The following is a 21183-nucleotide window of genomic DNA, read 5'->3' as shown; positions in this document are numbered from 1 at the left end:
AATGTGTAGGGGCGGGGCGCCGACCAATCCGGTGTGGAGGGAAGGGCCGGGCGGGGCTCAACCTGGCGGCTGGAGTTTATCCCGGCGCTGCAGTTCCCGAAGCTGTGTGTTCCCGAGCTCTTGCTGCTGCTGTTGTGTAGGGGTCCTAAATCGTGATGGGGACAAAGGCGAAAGCCGGAAGAAAACAATTGCTTCTCTTTACCTCGGCGATCCTGTGTAAGTTCCCAGAGTTTCGGGAGGAATTAGTGGGTCGGTCAGAGGTTGGAGGAAGGCGTTCCCCACGCCTCTTGCCCGCGGGGAGGGGTGGAGTTCAGAAACCTCTTTGCCTTACCCTCCCAGTTCTCTTCCACCCCTGACTCGTCCCTCTTTCCCATCCCCCGCCTCTTGAGAGTGGCTGGCTTCCTTCCCCCACATCGGTGGATGACCCCTCCCGTCACACAGTGGGTAGGAGCTGCCCTTTCCTCCACACACCAAAAATAACTGGGAAGGCTGGCTCCACTTTCCAGCCCTCACCTAATGGCGAGGGCAGTAGGGCGCGGGCACCCTTCCCACATACATCTACCCAGCCATCCCCCTCCACACGCACCTGGAAAGGGCCATCCTGTCTTTCCAACATCCACGAAAGAGAAGCCATGAATCTTTTAACCTCCTTATTCCCTTGGCTCCCTTAAGGCCCTTGGAGGAAGGCTAATGAAGGTGGGTGGGGTAGAAGCCTCCTTCCCTGCCTTTTGCAGAAGCGGGTCTCTAGCGCTTCCTAATCTTTGGATTCCATGGTTGCTCTGGGAAAAGTGGGTGTAGAGTCTGAGCAGAAAATGAAATCAAAATCTTATATTTTGCACAGCACAGTATTCAAAATCCCTTTCTGGAATAACAACCGAGGAATCCTTAATAAATGTTGACTAAGTGACTGTTCCCAGGGGGAAGATGTGTCTTTGGCTGGCTTCTCAGAGGGCCAGAACTTTGCCCGCCTTCTGGCCGGTTATGAGAGTTTTTGTTTCCTTTGTAAACTCCCTTTCCTGAAGAACAATGAGGCTCACTTGCTGGGGCAGGCCTCTGTCTCTAGGTGTGTTGGTGTGGGGCTGAGTGTGTAGTAGGAGGTTTGTACCTTAGTGAACCTGTGTCAGCATCTGTATGTTTATCTGTCTGATTTTTTTTTTTTTTTTTTTTTAATGTGGTGCTAGGGATCATCTCAGGGCCTTGCGCATGCTTATGTCTGATACTTGTGGGTCTGTGCATGTACTTGTGTGGGTGATTATGTCAGTGTTTTGTATGAGTGTATTTACCCTGGAAATTCATGTTTTAGGAAATGAAAGAGAAACAGACTGTTAAAATTGGTATTGGTGTCATAAAGGAAATTCATTTGCTCAGTTTTTGAAGAGCAGGAATAGATTTCCTGCTGTAGATGGATAGACCCACTCCTTTGTCCCTTATCACAAAAATATAAACCCTTAGGGTGGAATGGACCAGAGGCAATTGTAATTCTCTCCATTGTGCAGATAAGGAAACAGGTCTAAAAAGAGGGGAAATGATTTTTTCAGGTTAATAAGGGGTGGAAAATTGGAATGGAACCAGTCTCCTGACTCGCTTCTCTTTATTCCACTCCTGGATCCAACATTTTAGGCACCCCATGGCCCAAGAACTATCTGGGATACTGCTTGAGAATCTACTCTTTCTTGTCTCACTAGGTTCTTCTTGTCTCACTTCTCCATTTCTCTCTTTCTCTCTCTCTCTTTTTTTTTTGGGTACTGGAGATTTAACCCATTGGTGTTTAACCACTGAGCCACATCCAGCCTTTTTTATTTTTTATTTTGAGACAGGGTCTCATCAAGTTGCTTAGGGCCTTGCTGAGTTGGTGAGGCTGGTTTTGAACTTGAGATCCTCCTGCCTTAGCCTCCCAAGCCACTGGGATTGCAGATGTGTGGCACTATTCCTGGCTCACTTCTCTCTTTCATTATACTCATTTATATCCCCTTTTCCTCAATTTCCTTTCCTTCTACTATTTTATATCTGTCCATATCTTAGAAATGCTAGTAATGGCCATTTTGTGATTCTGTGTGGTACTTAGAACTTAAGTCTTGCCAACTCTTGCACTGTGTAAGTACAAACCAAATCCAGAAGTTTCTTCTGGGTCAGTGACTATTAGTAACAGTTTTTGTCAGTGATAGTAGTTCTTAGGCTTATAAATTTCCTCGAGCTCCTTTCTTCTCTGTTCTCCTAATTTCCTATATTATTTAGGGTAGTCCACAATCACCACATATTGGCACTGAAAGGATTGTGATAGCACTATTTTGGCTGAGAGTGTCTTCAGGGAATAAGAAACAGCTATTCAAAATGAACCTGGAGTGATGTTGTATCAGCTTGAGTGAGAGACAGTGAGTCTCAGGAAGGAACATGTCCAGGGGATGGAGGAATAGACCTTGCAATTCTTCAATCAAGGTAGACCTGGGCAAGGGAAGTGATTTGGTTTGTGCAAATGAGGATGGAAATGACAGCCAGGTAACCTCATTTGGGTACTACCTTAATTTCCTCCTCTTCCTTGTTTGTGACTTTAGGCTAAGTAGCTCAGTCTTCTCATCTGTAAAAAGGAGTAATGTGTGTCTTATGCTCATCATGAGGATCATTGGGGATGATAGCTACATTACTTGTACATGAAGGGATTATTGTTGAGCAGTTATTATACCCTTTGCGTTTTGCAAGGATAAAAGAATGCTATCCCCAGCATTCAAAGGAAGCAAGGAGATTTCAAATGGCAAGAGTCAGAAAACAGGGGCTCTTTCAGTTGGGCATAGTGGTGTTCACCTGTAATCCCAATGACTTGGGAGACATGCAAGTTTGAGACCAGCCTGGGCAACTCAGTGAAGCCCTATCTTAACATAAAAAGGGCTGGGGCTATAGCTCTGCAGTAGAGTGGCCTAGGGTTCAATCCTCAGTACTGGGGGGAGGGGAGTGGGGGGGGGGGCTGGGCACACCTGCAATCACAGTGACTCAGGAGGCTGAGGCAGATTGATTGCAAGTTTGAGGCCAGCAACTGAACTAGATCCTGTCTAAAATTAAAAAAAAAAAAAAAAAAAAAAAAAAAAAAAATTGTTTTTAAAGGATTGAGAATGGCCAGATGGGGTGTCAAACACCTGTAATACCAGCAATTGGAAAGGGTAAGGCAGGAGGATCACAAGTTCCAGACTAGCCTCAGCAACTTGGGAAGACCTAAGCAGTTTAGCAAGACCCTGTCTCAAAATAAAAAATAAAAATGGCTGGGGATGTGACTCAATGGTATTGTGCCCTGGGTTAAACCCCTGGTAAAAAATTTAGGGGATCTTTCTTTGGTTACTGGTCTGTGCTCTCCTGGGTGTTTGAAGCATATGTGGGTTACTCCTGTGTTCTCCCCTCCTCCTAGGACTGTTCCTCATAGTGGGCTCTGCTATCAGGAAGGAATAAAAAGGGCAAAACAGCAGGGAAGTGAAAGTCAAAGTGAAGTCCTAACACTGACCTGGGAACTTGGAAGGCCTGACACTGCTGGGGCAGGGATCTGGAGACACACTGTGAGAGCTGGGCTTGGGAAAAATAAAACTGGTTATCCATAGTACCAATTTCCCTTTCCCCGGAGAACCTGTTCTTAGAAAAGGTTAGGCTATCTCCCAGGCAGGAGAGGAATTTCTGCTTAGTAGGGTGGCCATGGCCAGTCGATGTATCAACTTTTGGTGTAATCACCTGGGATGGAATCCTGTCCTCCCCACTCTCCTGCCCTTTCCCCCTTATTCCAGTGTGGGGTTCATACTGAGGTGTTCCAGGTGGGTGGAACTGCTGATCTGTGTCTGGGTCAATCTCCCAAGTCCTTATGTTTCCTGCTGATGTTTCTGACTCAAGCTCTTGTAAATACTTGTTTTTTTTTACTATTCAGGGGCAGACTTAACTGTAGATCAGTGAGTCACTCCTACTTTCCCCTCCTTCTACTCTAAGAAAATAAATTGTTCTTTCAAACTAGAAACTAATGAGTAATGTCAGTTGGAAGTAGGAAATGAGTGGTGTTGTGATTCTGGTATGTTAGTTTTTTTGGTTCTGGAATGTTTTTACCTTGTGATGTTTCTCTTTATCTCCTTTGTGATTAGGGCTTGTCTGGGGTCTCCAGCCTAGCACTAGGTAGAGGTACTGTGATTTAAAAATTATTTAAAGCTGGGACTATAACTCATATATATGTGTATATATAAAATACTGAGCACGGTGGCACATACCAGTAATTCCAGTGACTTGGACACTGAGGCAGGATTGCAAGTTAAAGCCATTCTCAGCAATTTAGCAATACCTGTCTCAAAAAAGGGGGCTAGGGACTGGGGATGTAGCTCAGTGGTAAGGCACCCCTGAATTCAATTCCTAGTACTGCAAAATAAAAAATACAAATAAAATAGACAAACAAAATTATTTAGAATGGGTTAGTTTATTGGGGTTTGAGATTCAAAGAGGTGGGGCATCTCATTTCCCCCTGTTATTCACCTCATTACCATCCCCCCAAGTTTCTTATGTATCTTACCATTGTTTTTGTTAGGCAAGTACATGTATATAAATATGTATTTTAAAAAAATGCCTATTTGTCTTTTGTCCCTTTGCTTACACAAAAAGAAATGTGCTGTATATATGATTACATCTTGCTTTTTTTTACTTAGTGTATCCTGCAGGTTTTTATACTGCTATTATAGGGATTGTAACCTTGACAATCAGTATTCACCCAACTCCATCCCCAGAGTCAGCTGGAGTTCAAGGCTCTGTTCTGTAGACACAGAATTGTCTGACCCGCTCCTAGAGATAGATGGAAGTGCTGCACACATTCCATGTAATAGATTAGGAAATGATTGGGGCTTGTTTTTCACATCTGTTAGTTTTGAAGAGAGACCCCTGGGAATCTCCAAACTCAAACCTGCTTCCTTTTCAGAGCCTTCGGAAAGACCTGGATGACAAGGGCGAATGTGATTGAGGAAGAGGTTTCAGTATTATGAGGTGGTTGTGGGAGACAGTGTGAGTGGATGTAAACTGGGGTTTTCCAGGCATTGAAAACCCAGAGTCCATCTGCCTGGGACTCCCTGATAAGCAGGGTGTCAGTCTAAAGTCCAACTTGTGTTATTTGTTTCACAGTGTGGGGGTGGGATAGGAGGAAACAGCTGGCTGACAGGAAGTGGATGCCAGGCCCCTGGAGTGAGTCCTGGACTGGCAGGCGTGACCTTTCTTGCAATGGGGAGATGGGGTGGTGGGGGAGGCGGAGCTAAGCAGGTAGAACTGGAAAATCTGTCGAGAGAGGGCAGAAGGGAGTTTGGAGTGAAAGCTCTCTCTTCCACTGCCTTTGCCTTTTTTTTTAGCCTGCTCATTCATGTCACTGAAAGTGCAGCCAACTATGGCTGTTTAGATATAGCCCAGCCTGTTGTTGGGCTCACAGAGCCTTCCTCTTGCCCCTGTGTTCCATATCTATTCCACTCCAGCCTCAGGAAGAGCCTGCCAACTGTGGATCTTTTCTGGTGGGGTGTTACCCCTGGTTTTTACTAGTATGGCTAGTCCTTACAGGAGTTAGTTCAGCCTCTCTGGGTTTAGTGGTAGGGAAGAAAGGGCTAGCTGGGATGGAAGCCCTAGGTCCAGGTTCAAATTGTATTGCAATGTCAATCCAACAAGCATTGGTGTTTACTCTGTTGTGAGCACTGTGCTAGCTAGAGATGGGGGGTGGTGTATAACACCTGCTGTCAAGAAGATCTAAGGGGCCTGGAGGTGATGGTAACAGCATATATTAAGTAAACTGTGGGTACACCATAGCTGGTGGCTTCTTTAAGGTGCTTTAGCTCCTTTACAGCTGGAGGGTCCTCTGAGACTCATGTACCTAGATGGGAACTTTGGATGCATTTTTAGAGAAACCTGTTGGCTAGTTTCCCTTCTATTCCTTCCTTCATTTTCTTTTTCTTTCTTACTTTTTTTTTCTTAGTACAAACAAATTCATGATACAAAAACAACTTCAGGAACATTCTAATAATTAACAGGTTACATACAGGAAACAAATGGTTTCCTCGTAAAGCAGTGGAAGGAAGTGTCATTTCTGTTGTGACTGGGCCCTTTCATGTACAAGGCATCCTTGTAGATGGTATCTGTTCAGTGTCCAGAGGTCTCCAACATTTATGACCACCTTCTCATCCCAATAGTGCTTCAGAGCATTTCAGGGTCTATTTCCCCTAGGCAAGCACAGAGATCGGAACTGGGGAGGATGCAAAGGATCTTATCTGTTCCCAGGGAAGTACAGGCACATTGACTAAGAATACAGAGCAGAGTGTGCCAGGGGCTGTCATCAAAGCATAAGGGGAAGGGAGTAACCTTTTAAAGAGGTTCCCCCAACCCAGAACCCATGTTAAAGGGATACATACTCATGTAGGAAAATACCAAGGACTATGGAGAAAATATAAGCACATGGAATTTTATTATCTAAACACTTATTACTGGTGTTTCATTGTTTCATTTTATTCTTTTTATTTTATTTTATTTTTTTGGTGCTGGGGATTGAACCCAGGGCCTTGTACTAACAAGGCAAGCACTCTACCGACTGAGCTATCTTCCCAGCCCCTTTGTTTTATTCTAATATTAATTAATGTTATATGCCCACACTTTCAAAAGTATATATGGCAAAATATGCTTTAAATAATAATATTTATTCTATAATCTATTGTATGCACCATAATTTACATAACTGTAAAATGGGCACGGTGGTACATTCCTGTAATCCCAGCAGCTCAGGAGGCTGAGGCAAGAGGATTGCAAGTTCTAGCCCAGTCTAAGCAGTTTAGTGAGACCCTGTCTCAAAAGAAAAAAAGAAAATAGGTTGGGGATGTAGCTCAGTGGTAGAGTAGCCCTGGATTTGATCCATGAAATTAAAAAAAAAAAAAAAATTATTTAACTATTTACCTTTTGTAGGGCATCTAGTTTTTGGTTTTTCTTTTGCTTCTTTGCTGTATTAAATAACATTAAATTGTCCGTGCGTATTAAACTTTATACCTACCTTTGATTATTTTCCTACACTATATTCTTAGAGATTGGGAAAAGAGACTAATTTTAATTGGGGAAAGGCATAATCGATCAAGGGATATTTGAACAGAACTTTGAAGAATGGATGGGGTTTCCTTGCTTTCCCAGTGAAAATGCAGTATAGTAAAATAGTTTTGGAGCCTCAGAATTGGGCAGACTTGAGTCAAGACTCCTACCTTGCAATTTGTATCCGTGTGAATTGAGGCAATTGTTCTAAGCCTCGGTTTTCCCATCTGTAAAATGGGATTATAAAGGTTTTTGTGAGAATTTAATGAGAAAATGCATATGAAGCACTAATTTTAATATATCGCAGTATTTCACTCCTAACATTGCTCTTGGCAGTCACAGAACCCTGTTTAGATTCAAGGGGAAGGAACTTAGACTCTACCTTGGTCACAAAGAAAAACACGTAAGAGGAGATAATTATGACCATTTTTGAAAGTACTAAGTTTTATTATTCTTTATTATTATTCATATACATGGTGATTTCCAAGAATTATAGCAACATTACAGATTTATATAGTAGTTCCTTATATCCTTGATTTCACTTTTTTTTTTTTTGGTACTGTGAATTAAATCCAGGGTACTTTACCACTGAGGTAAATCCCTAGCCCTTCTTATTTTTTATTTTTAGGGTCTCAACTAAGTTGCTGAGTCTGACCTCCTTGTGATTCTCCTGCTTCAACCTCCCTAGTACCTTGGATTACATGCCAGTTTGAAAATATTAGATGGAAAAGTCCAGAAATAATTCACAAATTTTAAATAACTTTGATTACAGTATATTGTTATAATTGCTCTATTTTATTAAGTTATTACTAATTTTTGTTTCTACTTTATAAAGTATCATAAATATGTATGTATAGGAAAAAACATAGTTTATATGGGGTTCAGTCCTAGCCATGTCTTCAGGCATCCATGGAATGTCTTGGAATGTATCCCCTCAGGATAAAGGGTGGTAAATGCTACCAACCCTCTCTCTTTTTCTCTCTCTCTCTTTTTGGTAGTGCTAGGGATTGGACTTGGGAACATTTTACCTTTGAACCCCATCCCCCATCCCTTTTTAAAATTTTTTGAGACAGGTCTTGCTAAATTGTGGAGGCTGGCCTTGAATTTGATCTTCCTGCATTAGCCTCCCAAGTAGCTGGTATTATAGGAGTGTGCCACTATGACTGACTCCCAGCTGTTTTTTGAAAACATCTCTTATGAGAATCTGTAGGGATTGATTTCTCTGTCAATGTCTTATGCTTATTTTGACCCATTTCCTCTTTTCTTTAAGCTCACTTTCTCATTCACATCCTCCTACCCTTGTACTGTTTCACCCACCTACCTCCTTGTCCTCAATCAAAGAGTCTCCAAACTATCTGTACTCTGATTTCCTTCTTTTTTCTTCTTGACATTTATCAGACACACATACATGCTCCAGGATCTTGATGATGTATTCATCTCACAGTTCTTGCTTATCTATTACCTTATTTCACAAATAAACTTTTAAGTTTATTTGAACATTTGCTTCCTGGTGTACAACTATTTGGATATTTGGATATTTTGTGTTCTCTCCTCTCCCCCGCCTCCACTTTTGTGATACTATGCATTGAAGCCAGGGCCTTATGCATGCTAGGCAAGGCTCTACCACTGAGCTACATTCCTCTCCCCTTTTGGCCATTGTGTTTGCCTTTCCTTTATGACTTTGTTCCTTCTTGTGATCTGTCAGATATCCTTTTTTTTTTTTTTTTTTTTTTTTCCTTCTTTTTTTTGTGGTACTGGGAATTGAACCTGGGGTATTCTATGCTGAACTATATCCCCAAACTACTATTTTTTATTTTGAGACAGAATCTCACTAAATTGTCCAGGCTGGACTTGAACTTGCAGTCTCCTATCTCAGCCTCCCAGATAGCTGAGATGACAGGCTTTAACCTTTGTACCTGGCTAACTTCCTCTTTTTAAATTCTTTCCTTCACCCCTTTTCTCTAAATTATATTCTTTTTTTAATAAATAAATTTTTTATTAAATTTCTTACTCTAACTTTGTGATAATTTATAAAGAATACTAGTTTGCATTTTTAAAAATTTCCCAGTTCAGTGTAACACTCTTAAAGTTACCAGTCCCACAAAATGTCTGCTGGTGGAGCAAGAGAGCAGAGGTCACCTCTCTGGATGAATGACTAGATGACTACATTGGCTCTTCCAAATTTGTATATGGCACTTGGGCATACAGAAAAAAACATGTAAAATTTTTCCTTAAAGGTAATAAATCAAAATTAGAAGTTAAAGTTTTTTTTTTTTTTTTTTTTTTTTTTACTAAAGATTGAACTCAGGGGCACTCGACCACTGAGCCACATCTCCAGCCCTGTTTTGTATTTTATTTAGAAACAGGGTCTCACTGAGTTGCTTAGGGCTTTTTCACTTTTGCTGAGGCTGGATTTGAACTCATGATCCTCCTGCCTCAGCCTCCTGAGCTGCTGAGATTACAAGCATGTGTCACCATGCCCAGCAGAAATTAAAGTTTTAAGAAAAGACATTATATGGCCTTTTGTTAATGACGCTGCTAAATTCTGGTTCCTTCCCATAATTAATTTTGCAATATTTGATACACTAAGACATGAGTTAACATATATTCTTGCTTATGACAGAAATAAAAGTTGCCCATGTTCTCATCTCTCAGATAATTGTTTGGAGTGTATTCTTACAGATTTTTTTGTTTTTCATTTTGGTACAGGGAATTCACTGATCTACATCCCCAGACCTTTTTCTTTTTTTTTATTTTGATACAGGGTCTCTATAAGTTGCCCAGGCTGGCCAGAAATTTGTGATACTGCTGCCTCAGTCTCCTGAGTCACTAGGATTACAGGCAAGAGCCACCTTGCCCAGATTCATCATGCCTTCTTCTTCTTTTTTAAAATTTTTTAAAAGTGTAGATGGACACAATACCTTTATTTTATTTATTTATTTTTATGTGGTGCTGAGGATCGAATCCAGTGCTTCACACATGCTGGGCAAGTGCATATGCCTGTAGTACCAGCCACTTGGGAGGCTGAGACAGGATGATTGCCAAATTCTAGGCCAACCTCAGCAATTTAGTGAGACACTGTCTCAAATAACAAGAATTGGAGGTTTAACTTAGTGGTTAAACTGTCCCTGAGTGTAATTCCTAGTGCTGAAAAAAACCAAAAACTATGCTGGTATTAAAATTTTTTTAAAGCTTAAGTCCAGAATCAAGGTGTTTTTTTGTTTGCTTGTTTGTTTGTTTTTGTGGTGCTGGGGATTGAACCCAGGGCCTTGTGCTTGAGAGGCAAGCACTCTACCAACTGAGCTATATCCCTGGCCCTTGTTTGTTTGTTCTTTTGTTTTGTTTTTCCCCCTCTTCACTTGGTCATACTCTTATCTGCCAGTTTGAAAATTGAACTTAACCTTGCAAAAATCAACTTTAACAAGTAGATATTACAGTTGACGATCTACTGTGACCTAATTTCTTAATGCTCAGTAACTAACGTTCAGCAAACATTTACTGAATGTCATCTTGTACAAGGAATTATGCTAAGGGTACTCAGAATAATAAATAGCATGTGGTCTCTGCTCTCTGGGGCTTTACTGTCTGGTAGGGGAGACACAAGTACACAGATGATGTCAATATAATGTGGGAAGTGCTTTGACAGTGTTTTGCATGGAATAATGAAAGGCTCGGAAAGAAGTCCTAAGCTGGCTATAGTAAGGATTGAGGTGTGGTAGATCATTTCCCAGAAAAAAAAGTTGATAAATATGCCAGCCAGATGAAGAGAAGAAAAGGGCATTCCATATAGTAGAAATAGCATGAGCAAAGGTAGAGGCTGAAAAACAGCCCAATCTTTGCTGGGAAGTATAAATAGTTTTGTATTACTAGAGGGTAAATCACAGCTGCATAGTGAGTGAGGAAAGTGATAAGCTTATCACAGGGCAATTAGTGCTGGAACTTTCTTAGTGTGCATAAAAATTTGGATTTTATAATATAGGCAGTGTGGAATCATCAAAAACTTGAAGCAAGCTGGGTACAGTGGTGCACTCCTGTAATCCCAGTGATTTGGGGAGGCTGACGCAGAAGAATCACAGGTTTGAGGTCAGCATGAGCAATTAGCAAAATCCTGTCTCAAAATGAAATATAAAAGGAACTGGGGATATAGCTCAGTGGTAGAGTGCCCCTGGATTCAATTTCCAGTACTACTACTACTATTACTACTAAAGCTTGTAGTAGTCAGATTTGCATTGTTAGGAAAGTTGTGTAGTATAGTATAGGACAGCCTTTGCAACTGGACTGCACTGTTTTGAATCTCTACTACTACTAACTATTTGGCCTTTAGCAAGTTTAACTGCTCTGGGCCTCTGTTTCTCCATGTAGGAAATAGGGGTAATAATAATAATACCCTTACCCACTTCTAAAGGTTGTTGAAAGGATTAAATGATAGTAAGTGTCCTGTGCTTACAACAGTTTCTGGCATATACTAAGTGTCAATAACTGTTAGCTCTTCATCTGGCAGTGGAATGAAAGATGGATTTTCTATACATATACCCAAAACCTAAACATGCCAAAAAAAACCTGTTGATGCCTTTAACTTTGTGGTTTTTCTCATCGTGAACTTAAACTTCACAATGGAAAGTAAATCAAACTTCACAATGGAAAGGATAAAGTTTCCTTCTTTCTTGGTTTACCACATGCATTAATAGGACATTTGTATGTGTGTACATAGTATGGAAAATATAGGTCCAAGGTTAAGTGCAAGAGGGAGCTTTGGTGAAGCCAGGTAAAATATAAAATAGATGAGGAGAATGGGCAGAGAAATAGGCTGCCTTGATCTAGATGGGATTCCTTGAAGAAGAGCCCCTATCCCTGATGGTCTATCTGTGAAGGTTCTAGAGAAGTCACCCTTCCCAAGGCAGTTCAGATGATAGGAGAAATATGGTTTAGCAGGCTAACATGTAAATACTTTTCAGGCACTGTTTATTACTTATTTATATGTTTTGCTAAAGAAAACTTTGTAAGGGGCTGGGGTTGTGGCTCAGTGGTAGAGTGCTTGACTGGCATGTGTGAGGCACTGGGTTCGATTCTGAAAACCATATGTAAATAAATAAATAAAATAAAGGTCCATCAACAACTACACACACACACACACACACAAACATTTAAGTTAGAAATACATATGGAAGGGCCTATAGATTAGATGATGATAATAAGACATAATACATATTTGGCACTTCCTGTTGGTGAGACACTGCTCTAAGTTTATTTCTATTAGTTTGTTTAACCCTCACTACAGACCTTTGATGTAGAAACTGTTATCATCCCCATTTTACAGATGGGCAAACCGAGGCTCAAAGTGGCTAAGTGGCTTGCCCAGGTCATACAGTAACACAGTTGGGATTTGAACACAGGCAATGTGGTTCTGGAGACATGTTCAGGAATAAGAGGTGAATACAAAAAGCATGGTGATGAGGCTGGACTTGCCTCAAGTGATATGCAGGCACATTAGACTTTTGAGCATTGACACAGTTGGGCCACAGCAGACAGGCAGTCTCACATCAGAGGAAGGTGGGTGAACATTGAGGTGGAGGTCCCTGTCAATCCCCACATCCCCTATACTAAAAATCAAACCCAGTGTCTTATACATAGTGGACTAGCCCTCTACTACAGAGCTACATCCCCAGTCTTTTTGTTTTGTGTTGCTACTGGGAGTTGAACCCAAAGCCTCGTGCATGCTAGAGAAGCACTCTGCTACTGAGCTGTATCCCCATCATTTTTTATTTTATTTTTTTCAGATTTTGAAATAGCATCTTGCTAAATTGCCCAGGTTGGCTTCGAACCTCCAATCATCCTCCTTCAGCCTCCTGAGTTGCTCCCCTGCCTTTTTTTTTTTTTTTTTTTTCTCGATACAGGGTCTCACTAAATTGCGTAGGGTTTTGCCAAGTTGTTGAGGCTGGCCTTGAACTCTTGATCCTCTTGCCTTAGACTCCTGAGTTGTAGGGATTACAGGTGTTTGCCACTGCACCCAGCTAATCTGTATTTTTAACAGAAGAAAAGTCCAGAGCAGCTAATGAAGTCAGGATTAATGAGGAGAAGTGGGAATATGCCTGTAGCCCAATGTATCTGTGTAATTACTAATGTGTTTTAGATCTTGTGACCTCAGTGTCCTCAAATAGGAACTTCAGCCAAAGTCAGAAGTGACAGGAATAACCATCGAATTCATTTGTTGTGAGTGTGTGTCTATTTCAGAGGCTAGTTTTTAGTTTAATTAGATGCTGCTTATTTTTTGGGTGGTGTCCCAGGTTGGGTTCCTGGGGAGCTGACTCTGAAATATCAATTATCATTTAAGACATTTATTAAGGAGTGTTCTTAGGATTCACACCTATGGAAAAGAGGGGAAGGAAACAAAATTGGACAGAGAAGTTGAGTTTTGCTGTGGTTTTAAGGAGGCTTCAGTCTACCCCATAGGGAGCTTTAGAGCAAGAAAGACCCTTCAGTGATGTCTAAGGTTGGGGATTTGGGCAAGAATGTCCATAGATAAAGAAAGATTTATCTGAACCTAACAGATCTGCTTACGTTGTACATTGTTATGCATTTATCTAAGAAGACAGGACTCTAAGCATAGATGGTAAATTTGAGCTTTGAAAACATGAACAAAGATCATTGTACAGGTGGCAGTTTGTGCCCCTCCTGTGAACCCTGACCACCTCCCCCCATTAATTAGCTTCTTTATTCCTCAGTTCTTCCACTTGTATCCTATACCACCTTTTCTTTCTCCATTTAGTTAAGCAGGAGATTCTAATGAGGTCATCTGAGCCCAGATCTAGTCCTAGCCCCATCTCAGCATGGGCTGTGTGATCTTAGGCACGTTTATTTCTTGTAGTCTCAGTTCCTTGTGTAAAATTGGGATAATAATACTTGTCCTGCTGATATATCATGCTTATTTCAAGGATCAAACGATGGCAATATATCTGAAAACACTTTAAAAAGCACCAAATGCTCTACAAATGTCAAGTATTATTATTATCCTCATTATTGCTCCTCCTTCCCCCTCCCTCCCTTGCCTCCAGCTTTCTGGCTTCCTTCCAGGATTGTCTTGACAAGTGGCTGCAATCCTTTGAGGAGCTTTCTCTGAACCATGAAATGTCATTCTGGAAACTGCCCTTGGACTAGTGGGAATTTAATTAGATTATGGGGAGTTACAGAGGGAACCATAAAAAAAAAAAAAAAAAAATGAAAGAAATTGTACTTGAAAGAGTGCTTTATTTCCATTGATAGAAGAAGTATTGACCTATAAACATACACGTGTGCATGCACACACTCAGAAATCAAAAGAGGGATTTAGGATGTTGGTCAGAAGATGCAGCAGAAGCTGAGCTGGGAGGAGCTTGAATCTCCCTTCACCTTAGGATCTCAACCCCATCCACTGGGTCTGTTCTTCCCTCTTCATGGTGTTCATCCCTTTCTGATGGGGCCTGTCTCTTTCCTTTTCAGGTCCCCTGGTGCTGGGCAAGGGTACAGTACACATACCAGAACCTGAAGTTCGAGTTCCTGAGAATAACTGTGAGTGGAGCTGGGCTGCGTAGGGTGGGCAGGGAGGGTGTAAAAGTGAACAGGTATGAGATCCCTGGGGGCCAGTAGAACATTTAGCCTAGACTGTGGTTTGGGGCTGTTATTCACCTTCTCCACGTGTCATTGTTCCTTCCTCCCTCTGATTTTTATCCTCTCTTGCAGCGGTCAAGTTGCCCTGCTCCTACTCTGGCTTCTCCTCTCCCCGTGTGGAGTGGAAGTTTGTCCAAGGTGACACCACCAGTTTGGTTTGCTATAACAGCAAGATCACAGGTGAGTTGTTCCACCTCCTTCCTGATTACTGAGTTTGTGGAACAGTTGACCTGGGCCTGGATTCCAGGGGTGGGGCATACCCTGGGGCTCAATGCCATGGCCTTCCCATTCCTCTTTCAGGAGGAAGAAGGTGCCTGTATACTTTGGGTATCAGCTTCATCAGCGTCTCTTAGCTCTCTGTTCACTGTCTTTCTGCCTCTGCTTCCTTTTCCTGGTAGCTTCCTATGAGGACCGTGTCACCTTCTCACCAACTGGCATCTCCTTCCAATATGTGACCCGAAAAGACAATGGGATGTATACTTGTATGGTCTCTGAGGAAGGTGGCAACAATTATGGGGAGGACAGCATCCAGCTTGTTGTGATTGGTATGTGTCTTCCACGTGGGCCTGAAATCAATTGCTTCCCTTAACCTTTAGCAGACTCTACAGATGGTGAGGGGCCAGTGGCTTGGGTTATTCAGGGTCAGTGCTAACAAGGGCAGGGATGAGGGATTAGGTGGAAATTAGGGGCATAACTGAGGGCAGCTAGAGCTAATTGGATGGGGGTGTCATCATGGTCTATTGCACTCAGGCAGCCAGCCCTTGTGTTCCGTGCCTTTCCCCCTCTTTCTTTGATCGCTCATTCCTAACTTGGATTCACAGGTTGGATAAGCATAATAAATTTCTTTTCTTTTTTTGGTACTGGGGATTGAACTCAGGGGCTCTTAACCACTGAGCCACATCCCCAGCCCTTTTTTATATTTTATTTTGAGACAGCATCTTGCTAAGTTGCTGAGGCTGGCTTTGAACTTGAGATCCTTCTGCCTCAGCCTCCCCTGGGATTATAGGCATGTGCCTGGCTTGGATAAACATGATTTCTTTTCTTTCTTTATTATTTTTTATGGTGGTAATGAGGTTTGAGTACCGGTGTGCTATACCACCAAGCCACATCCCCAGCCCTTCTTATTTTGAGACAGGGTCTCACAAAATTGCTGAGGCTGGCCTTGAACACGATCCTCTTGCCTCATCCTTCTGAGTTGCTGGGATTACAGGTGTGCACCATTGCAATATACTTCAGAGCCTTTTTTTCTTCTCTCTCTCCCCAGTTCCTCCATCTAAACCTACAGTCAACATTCCCTCCTCTGCTACCATCGGAAACCGGGCAGTGCTGACCTGCTCAGAACAAGATGGTTCCCCGCCCTCTGAATATACCTGGTTCAAGGATGGGGTACAGATGCCTACAGATCCCAAGAACAACCGTGCCTTCATCAATTCTTCCTATACTCTGAATCAGAAGTCAGGGGAGTTGGTATGCATAGGGTGGGAATGAAGATGTGCAGGGAGGGCACTGTTATAGAACTGTTGATAGTGGGGAGGAAGAACAAGCAACAAGGTGAACTTGGAGTTAAGATCAGGAGACATAAAAGATAACTACTTGATTTCTTCAAGTAGGAAGCCAGCTAGGCGAGGTGGTACACTCCTGTAATCCCAGCTACTCAGGAGGCTAAGGCAGGAAGATCTCAGCCTGGGCAACTTAGTGAGACCCTATCTCAAAAAAAAGCTGTGGATGTAGCTCAGTGATGGAGTGTCCCTGTACTGGGGGAAAGTGGGGGGAAGGTGAAGCCATTTTATTTTCTTCCCTCTAGGTCTTTGATCCTGTGTCGGGCTCTGACACTGGAGAATATACTTGTCAGGCACGGAATGGGTATGGGACATCCATGAAGTCAAAAACTGTACGCATGGAAGCTGGTGAGTGAAAACATGGACTGGGGACTGGGGGCTGCTCTGTCCTGCCATTGTCAGTACCTTGATTGAACATCCATGTGCCTGACCTCTCATTTGTATCTCACAGTGGAGCTGAATGTGGGGGGCATTGTAGCAGCTGTCCTTGTAACACTGATTCTCCTTGGAGTCTTAATTTTTGGCATTTGGTTTGCCTATACTCGAGGCTACTTTGACAGTAAGTATTTGCTTTCAGAGATTCTCCTTTGCATTGTCCCCAATCCAGGGCATGGTTTGTGGGTACCATTGAAGTACAAGCCCTGATACTGCACCCCTATGTGCTGGGGCTGGGGATGTAGCTCAGTTGGTAGAGTGCTTGCCTTGCATGCACAAGGCCCTGGGTTCAATCCCTAGCACCACGGAAAAAAAAAAAAAAGTGTAATAGTCCCCTACCTTCTTATGCCATACTGTGTTCTATCTTGCTAATACTCATGGTATTTTTCTCTTTCAGGAACAAAGAAAGGGTGAGTGAGATGCTGTTCCATGTGGTTTGAAGCTGAGATGTGCTTGGGGGATGGGTTGGAGGTAGAGGTGACCAACTCTTGGAGGGAAGACAATTCGATTTTCAATTTCTTTTGCTTTTCTTTTCTTTTTTTTTTTTTGGTGCTGGTAGGCAAGCATTTTATCCCTGAACTACATCCCCAGCCTGACTGACAACTATATTTCTACCCCTGTTCACCCTGGGCTTGTCCTTTCTCCCTCTGCCCACCTACACCTCCCTACCAAGCACTCTGCTTCTGTGAAGTTTTCAGTTCTGGCCTCTAAAATGGGCAAGGAGAGGTTAATGAGCACCTAGGGGACTGAGTGTCTTCATCTTCTGCCTTGTCCACAGGACTTCAAGTAAGAAGGTGATTTACAGCCAGCCTGCTGCTCGAAGTGAAGTGAGTAAGCCTGCCTGGGAGGAGAGGGGTTCCAAGCCTGTGTTTATATGTTTGGGAATTTATTAGCTAAACAAGACTATAGAATTGACCAGATCCTTTATTTCCCTAGGGGGAATTCAAACAGACCTCGTCATTCCTGGTGTGACCTGGCCTGGCTCATCACCTGTCCTCTGTGCTTGCCCTACTCGGGTGCTGCCAGACTCTGGTCCCTAGTGTCAAGTTTCACAGGATGCCTTATTAGTCCTCTAGACCCCACAGGACACTCTACTTTTATCTTAGTTAGAATGTGATTTTAATAACGTCAGCTATGTGCCCTCCCTCTTTCCTGTCTTCCCTACCTTTCTTACCACTGTTGAGTGGCCTGAGACTTGTGTAATTTTTAATTCCCTGTCCCTGGCAGGGAGCAGGCAGGAATTCTGGGCATGCCTCTGTTGACCCTCCCTTTCTAAGTAGACAGCAAGAGTGGCATGGTTTACAGGAATTTGAAATCACTACCTGGCTTGTAATGGCCTTTGAATAAGGATCTTGAGCCTAATTCCTAGGCTTTCTCCTGCCATAATGACAACTGGTGCCACCTGCTCTGGAGTGGGGACAAGAGAGCAGAGCAACTGAAGTGGTTGTTTGATGACGATATTCTCTTTCATCTCTGGAGCCCACTCTTCTGTCTTCCCACGAAAAGTGCCACCGGGATCCTCCTTGCTGCATCCTCCTCCTGAACACAAGCAGACTGACACTATGTCTATAGGAAAGTGGGAGGGCATAGTGAACTTTCAGGGGACTTGGAGCAAAGACTTAAAAATCACTGATGGAAACAAAAGAAAGCTGTTTATGCAAGCCATCACCCTTCCCTCAGCTGGAATAACTGGACAGACCCTTTAAAGATGTCTGTAGAGCTGTGAGGGCGTGGATGTGTATTAGTCTTGGCTCTTTGCTGAGTGTGTGTGTGTGTGTGTGTGTGTGTGTGTGTTCTAAGCTGTATGCTGAAATCAAGAGATGTGTTGGAGGGCTATCTAGCTCCTCTGTGAGATTGTGCTTCTGTGTGTTCGTATTAACCAGATGTTACTGGAAATAAAAACTTGGTTTATGAAAGCTTCTTTTTGTTGGGGATGGGAGAAATTAGATCTTGGAGGGTCCCTGGGCTCCTTCTTTGTACATAGAGGAAAATGGCCTCAAAACCCTACTTCCTAACACATTGGGGCCAGTCCCTTGGGCCCCGTCTTGTCTCTGTATGCTACCCCTTCCTGGTTCTTAACTCAGGGAAGAGCTTCTGGATTTACGATTTTCATTCCAGAGCATCCCATGGCCAGGACTTCCTCTCTTGTGGGAGGGTACCTAGGATGAAGCTGATACTGTGCTTGAGGGTTGTACTTGGCCCAACTAAGAGGACAAAGTGTCCAGCCTCCTGCCCAACTGGGTATTTATGTACTTTCCTGAGACTGTAGGGAAAGAGACTGCCAAAGGGGATTTCTCAGATCATTGGGAGAATCCCTTCTTCACTAATAGCTTCAAGTAGTAACTATTACATTATTTAGCAAGTGGGTTTCAGAGAAGGTATTTTGAGACAGGAGCAGAAATGAGCAAGATCGGCCTGGTGGTCATCACTTTCCTTCTCCCCATTTCTCTTTGTCAAATATCACAATCCCCCAATCTGTTTATTAACTAGCAAGAGGGCAAAGAAGGTATCCTAGTTTTGATTTTGCTTATTTCTATCTTTGGAGGACAGTGTCACTTTGTCATATTCTGTCTTCTTATGTAAAAGCTTCTAACAATTATATTTTCTACTAAGGATCTAAAGAAGAAAATAAAACCATTAGTTAAGGGTCATGTGCCAATAAAAAAATTTTCCAGAGGAAATAAAATTCAATTAGATAATAAAAAATTATGAGACAGTTCAGTACAGATGAAATTTTTGAAGTATGTTTCAGTTCTTTGTCATGGTTGGAGGATGTGGTGGGAGGAGTATGGAGGAAAAACCACAACAGAACTGGTGATTTGTGGCCTCTGTAGGTTTGAGGTGAATGTTTCCTCACTTAGCCACTTGTGATGAGTTATCTCTCCAGCTTACTAAAGCCCTTTAGAATTGGAAAACACCGTGTCTGCTTTCATTTTAGAAGGTCAAAGCTTATTTTTCTAATAAATGTTTATTTTTCAAGTCAAGTTTGTTTAAATCTGGAAGTTCTACATTAAGAAGAGAATTGTGACTCTTCGAGGGCCTTCAAAATTCAAAATCTTCCTGATAGTCTTGTTAATTGAGATTAGGGGTCTCTTTCCATACAGCTGGGTGGTTAACATTTTATTTTTAGATATTTATTTATTTATTTGGTATCAGGGATTGAACCCAGAAGCACTTTACCATTGAGCCACATTCCCAGCCCTTTTTATTTTTCTTTTGAAATAGTGTCTCAGTTGCTGAGGGCATCGCTAAGTTGCCTGGACTTGCCTTGAACTTGTGATCCTGCCTCAGTCTCCCCAGTTGCTAGAATTATAGACATGCACCATGGTGCCCACCTCCCATGGTATATTAATCACAGAGCTACCACTTGTTTACTACAATGGTGTAAATTTTGACAAGTTTCTTAGCATTTCTATGCCTACTTTCCCTATATGTGAAAAATAGTACCTAGTAAGTTAGAGAATAAGAAAAATGTTTCATTAGACATCAGATTTTCACAGTACCAGAGAGGAAGGGGTAATGCACTGGAGGAGCTTGAGAATTACAGCTGTTTTTAAAGCTAAAAATTGTACTTTTTCTTCATTCATCCACTTTAATAAGCTGTCATATGCCTGATGGAACATACTTTCCTCTCTATTCAAAAAGACTAACTTGTATACCTGTAATCCCCACTACTAGGGAGGCTGATGCAGGAAGATCACAAGCTTGACACTAGCCCAGGCAAATTGATGAGACCCTGTCTGAAAATAAATATAAAAAAAGGCTGGAGCTGGGCCAGGTCGCATAGGCTTGTAATCCCAGTGGCTTGGGAGGCTGAGGCAGGAGGATCATGAGTTCAAAACCAGTGTCAGCAATTTAGGCCTAAGCAACTCAGCAAGATCTAGTCTTTAAATAAAATATGAAAAAAAGCTGGGGATGTGGCTCAGTGGATAAGTGTCCCTGGGTTCAATCCCTGGTGCCCACCCCCCAAAATTGGGGGGGGCGGCTATAGTTCAGTGGTAGAGCATCCCTGGTGTCCATTACCAGTACTTCCCCCTCCCATCCCCCTAAAAAAAGAAGGAAAAAAAAACTAAATTTTCTTCCACTATTCCCTCCTCTGGCCTAAATCTGCAGATCCCATGAAGACACTAGCTATGTTGGTCAAAGCAAGGTAGAGCATAGTGATCTGTCTTAGATGTCGAATGTTAAGAGGACTAAAACCAAATATGTTTAGAGGGCTGGGGAGATACCTCAGATGGTAGAGTGCTTGCCTTGCAAGCACAAGGCCCTGGGTTCAATCCCCAGCACTGCAAAAAAAAAAAAAAAAGTTTACACAGTGTTATCTGGATGGGAAGGGACCTAAAACTATGCTACACAGAAATTTCTGAAAGAATCAATGTCAAAGACCAGGCATGGTGGCACACATCTGTAATTCTAGCAATTCAGTAGGCTGAGGAAAGAGAATCACAAGTTAAAGGCCAGCCTCAGCAATTTAATCAAGCCCTGTCTCAAAATG

The 21183-nt window shown here is 42.4% G+C and overlaps 1 protein-coding gene across 1 annotated transcript; it reads left to right on the top strand.

Moving 5' to 3' along the window:
* Positions 1–64: 64 nt before the first annotated feature.
* F11R (F11 receptor) lies at positions 65–18604 on the top strand. The gene is made up of 10 exons (XM_079108846.1): positions 65–216; positions 14527–14595; positions 14767–14874; positions 15093–15239; positions 15959–16161; positions 16499–16601; positions 16705–16812; positions 17086–17098; positions 17467–17515; positions 17625–18604. The coding sequence occupies exons 1-10, from the start codon at positions 156–158 to the stop codon at positions 17658–17660; spliced, it is 897 nt and encodes a 298-aa protein (XP_078964972.1). The 5' UTR covers positions 65–155; the 3' UTR covers positions 17661–18604.
* The last annotated feature ends 2579 nt before the right edge of the window (positions 18605–21183 follow it).

The sequence above is a fragment of the Sciurus vulgaris genome, assembly GCF_902686455.1.
Source record: "Sciurus vulgaris genome assembly, chromosome: 1".
NCBI lineage: Eukaryota > Metazoa > Chordata > Mammalia > Rodentia > Sciuridae > Sciurus > Sciurus vulgaris.
The sequence above is the reverse complement of the archived record's forward strand: the minus strand, read 5'-3'. Positions and strand labels throughout refer to the sequence as shown.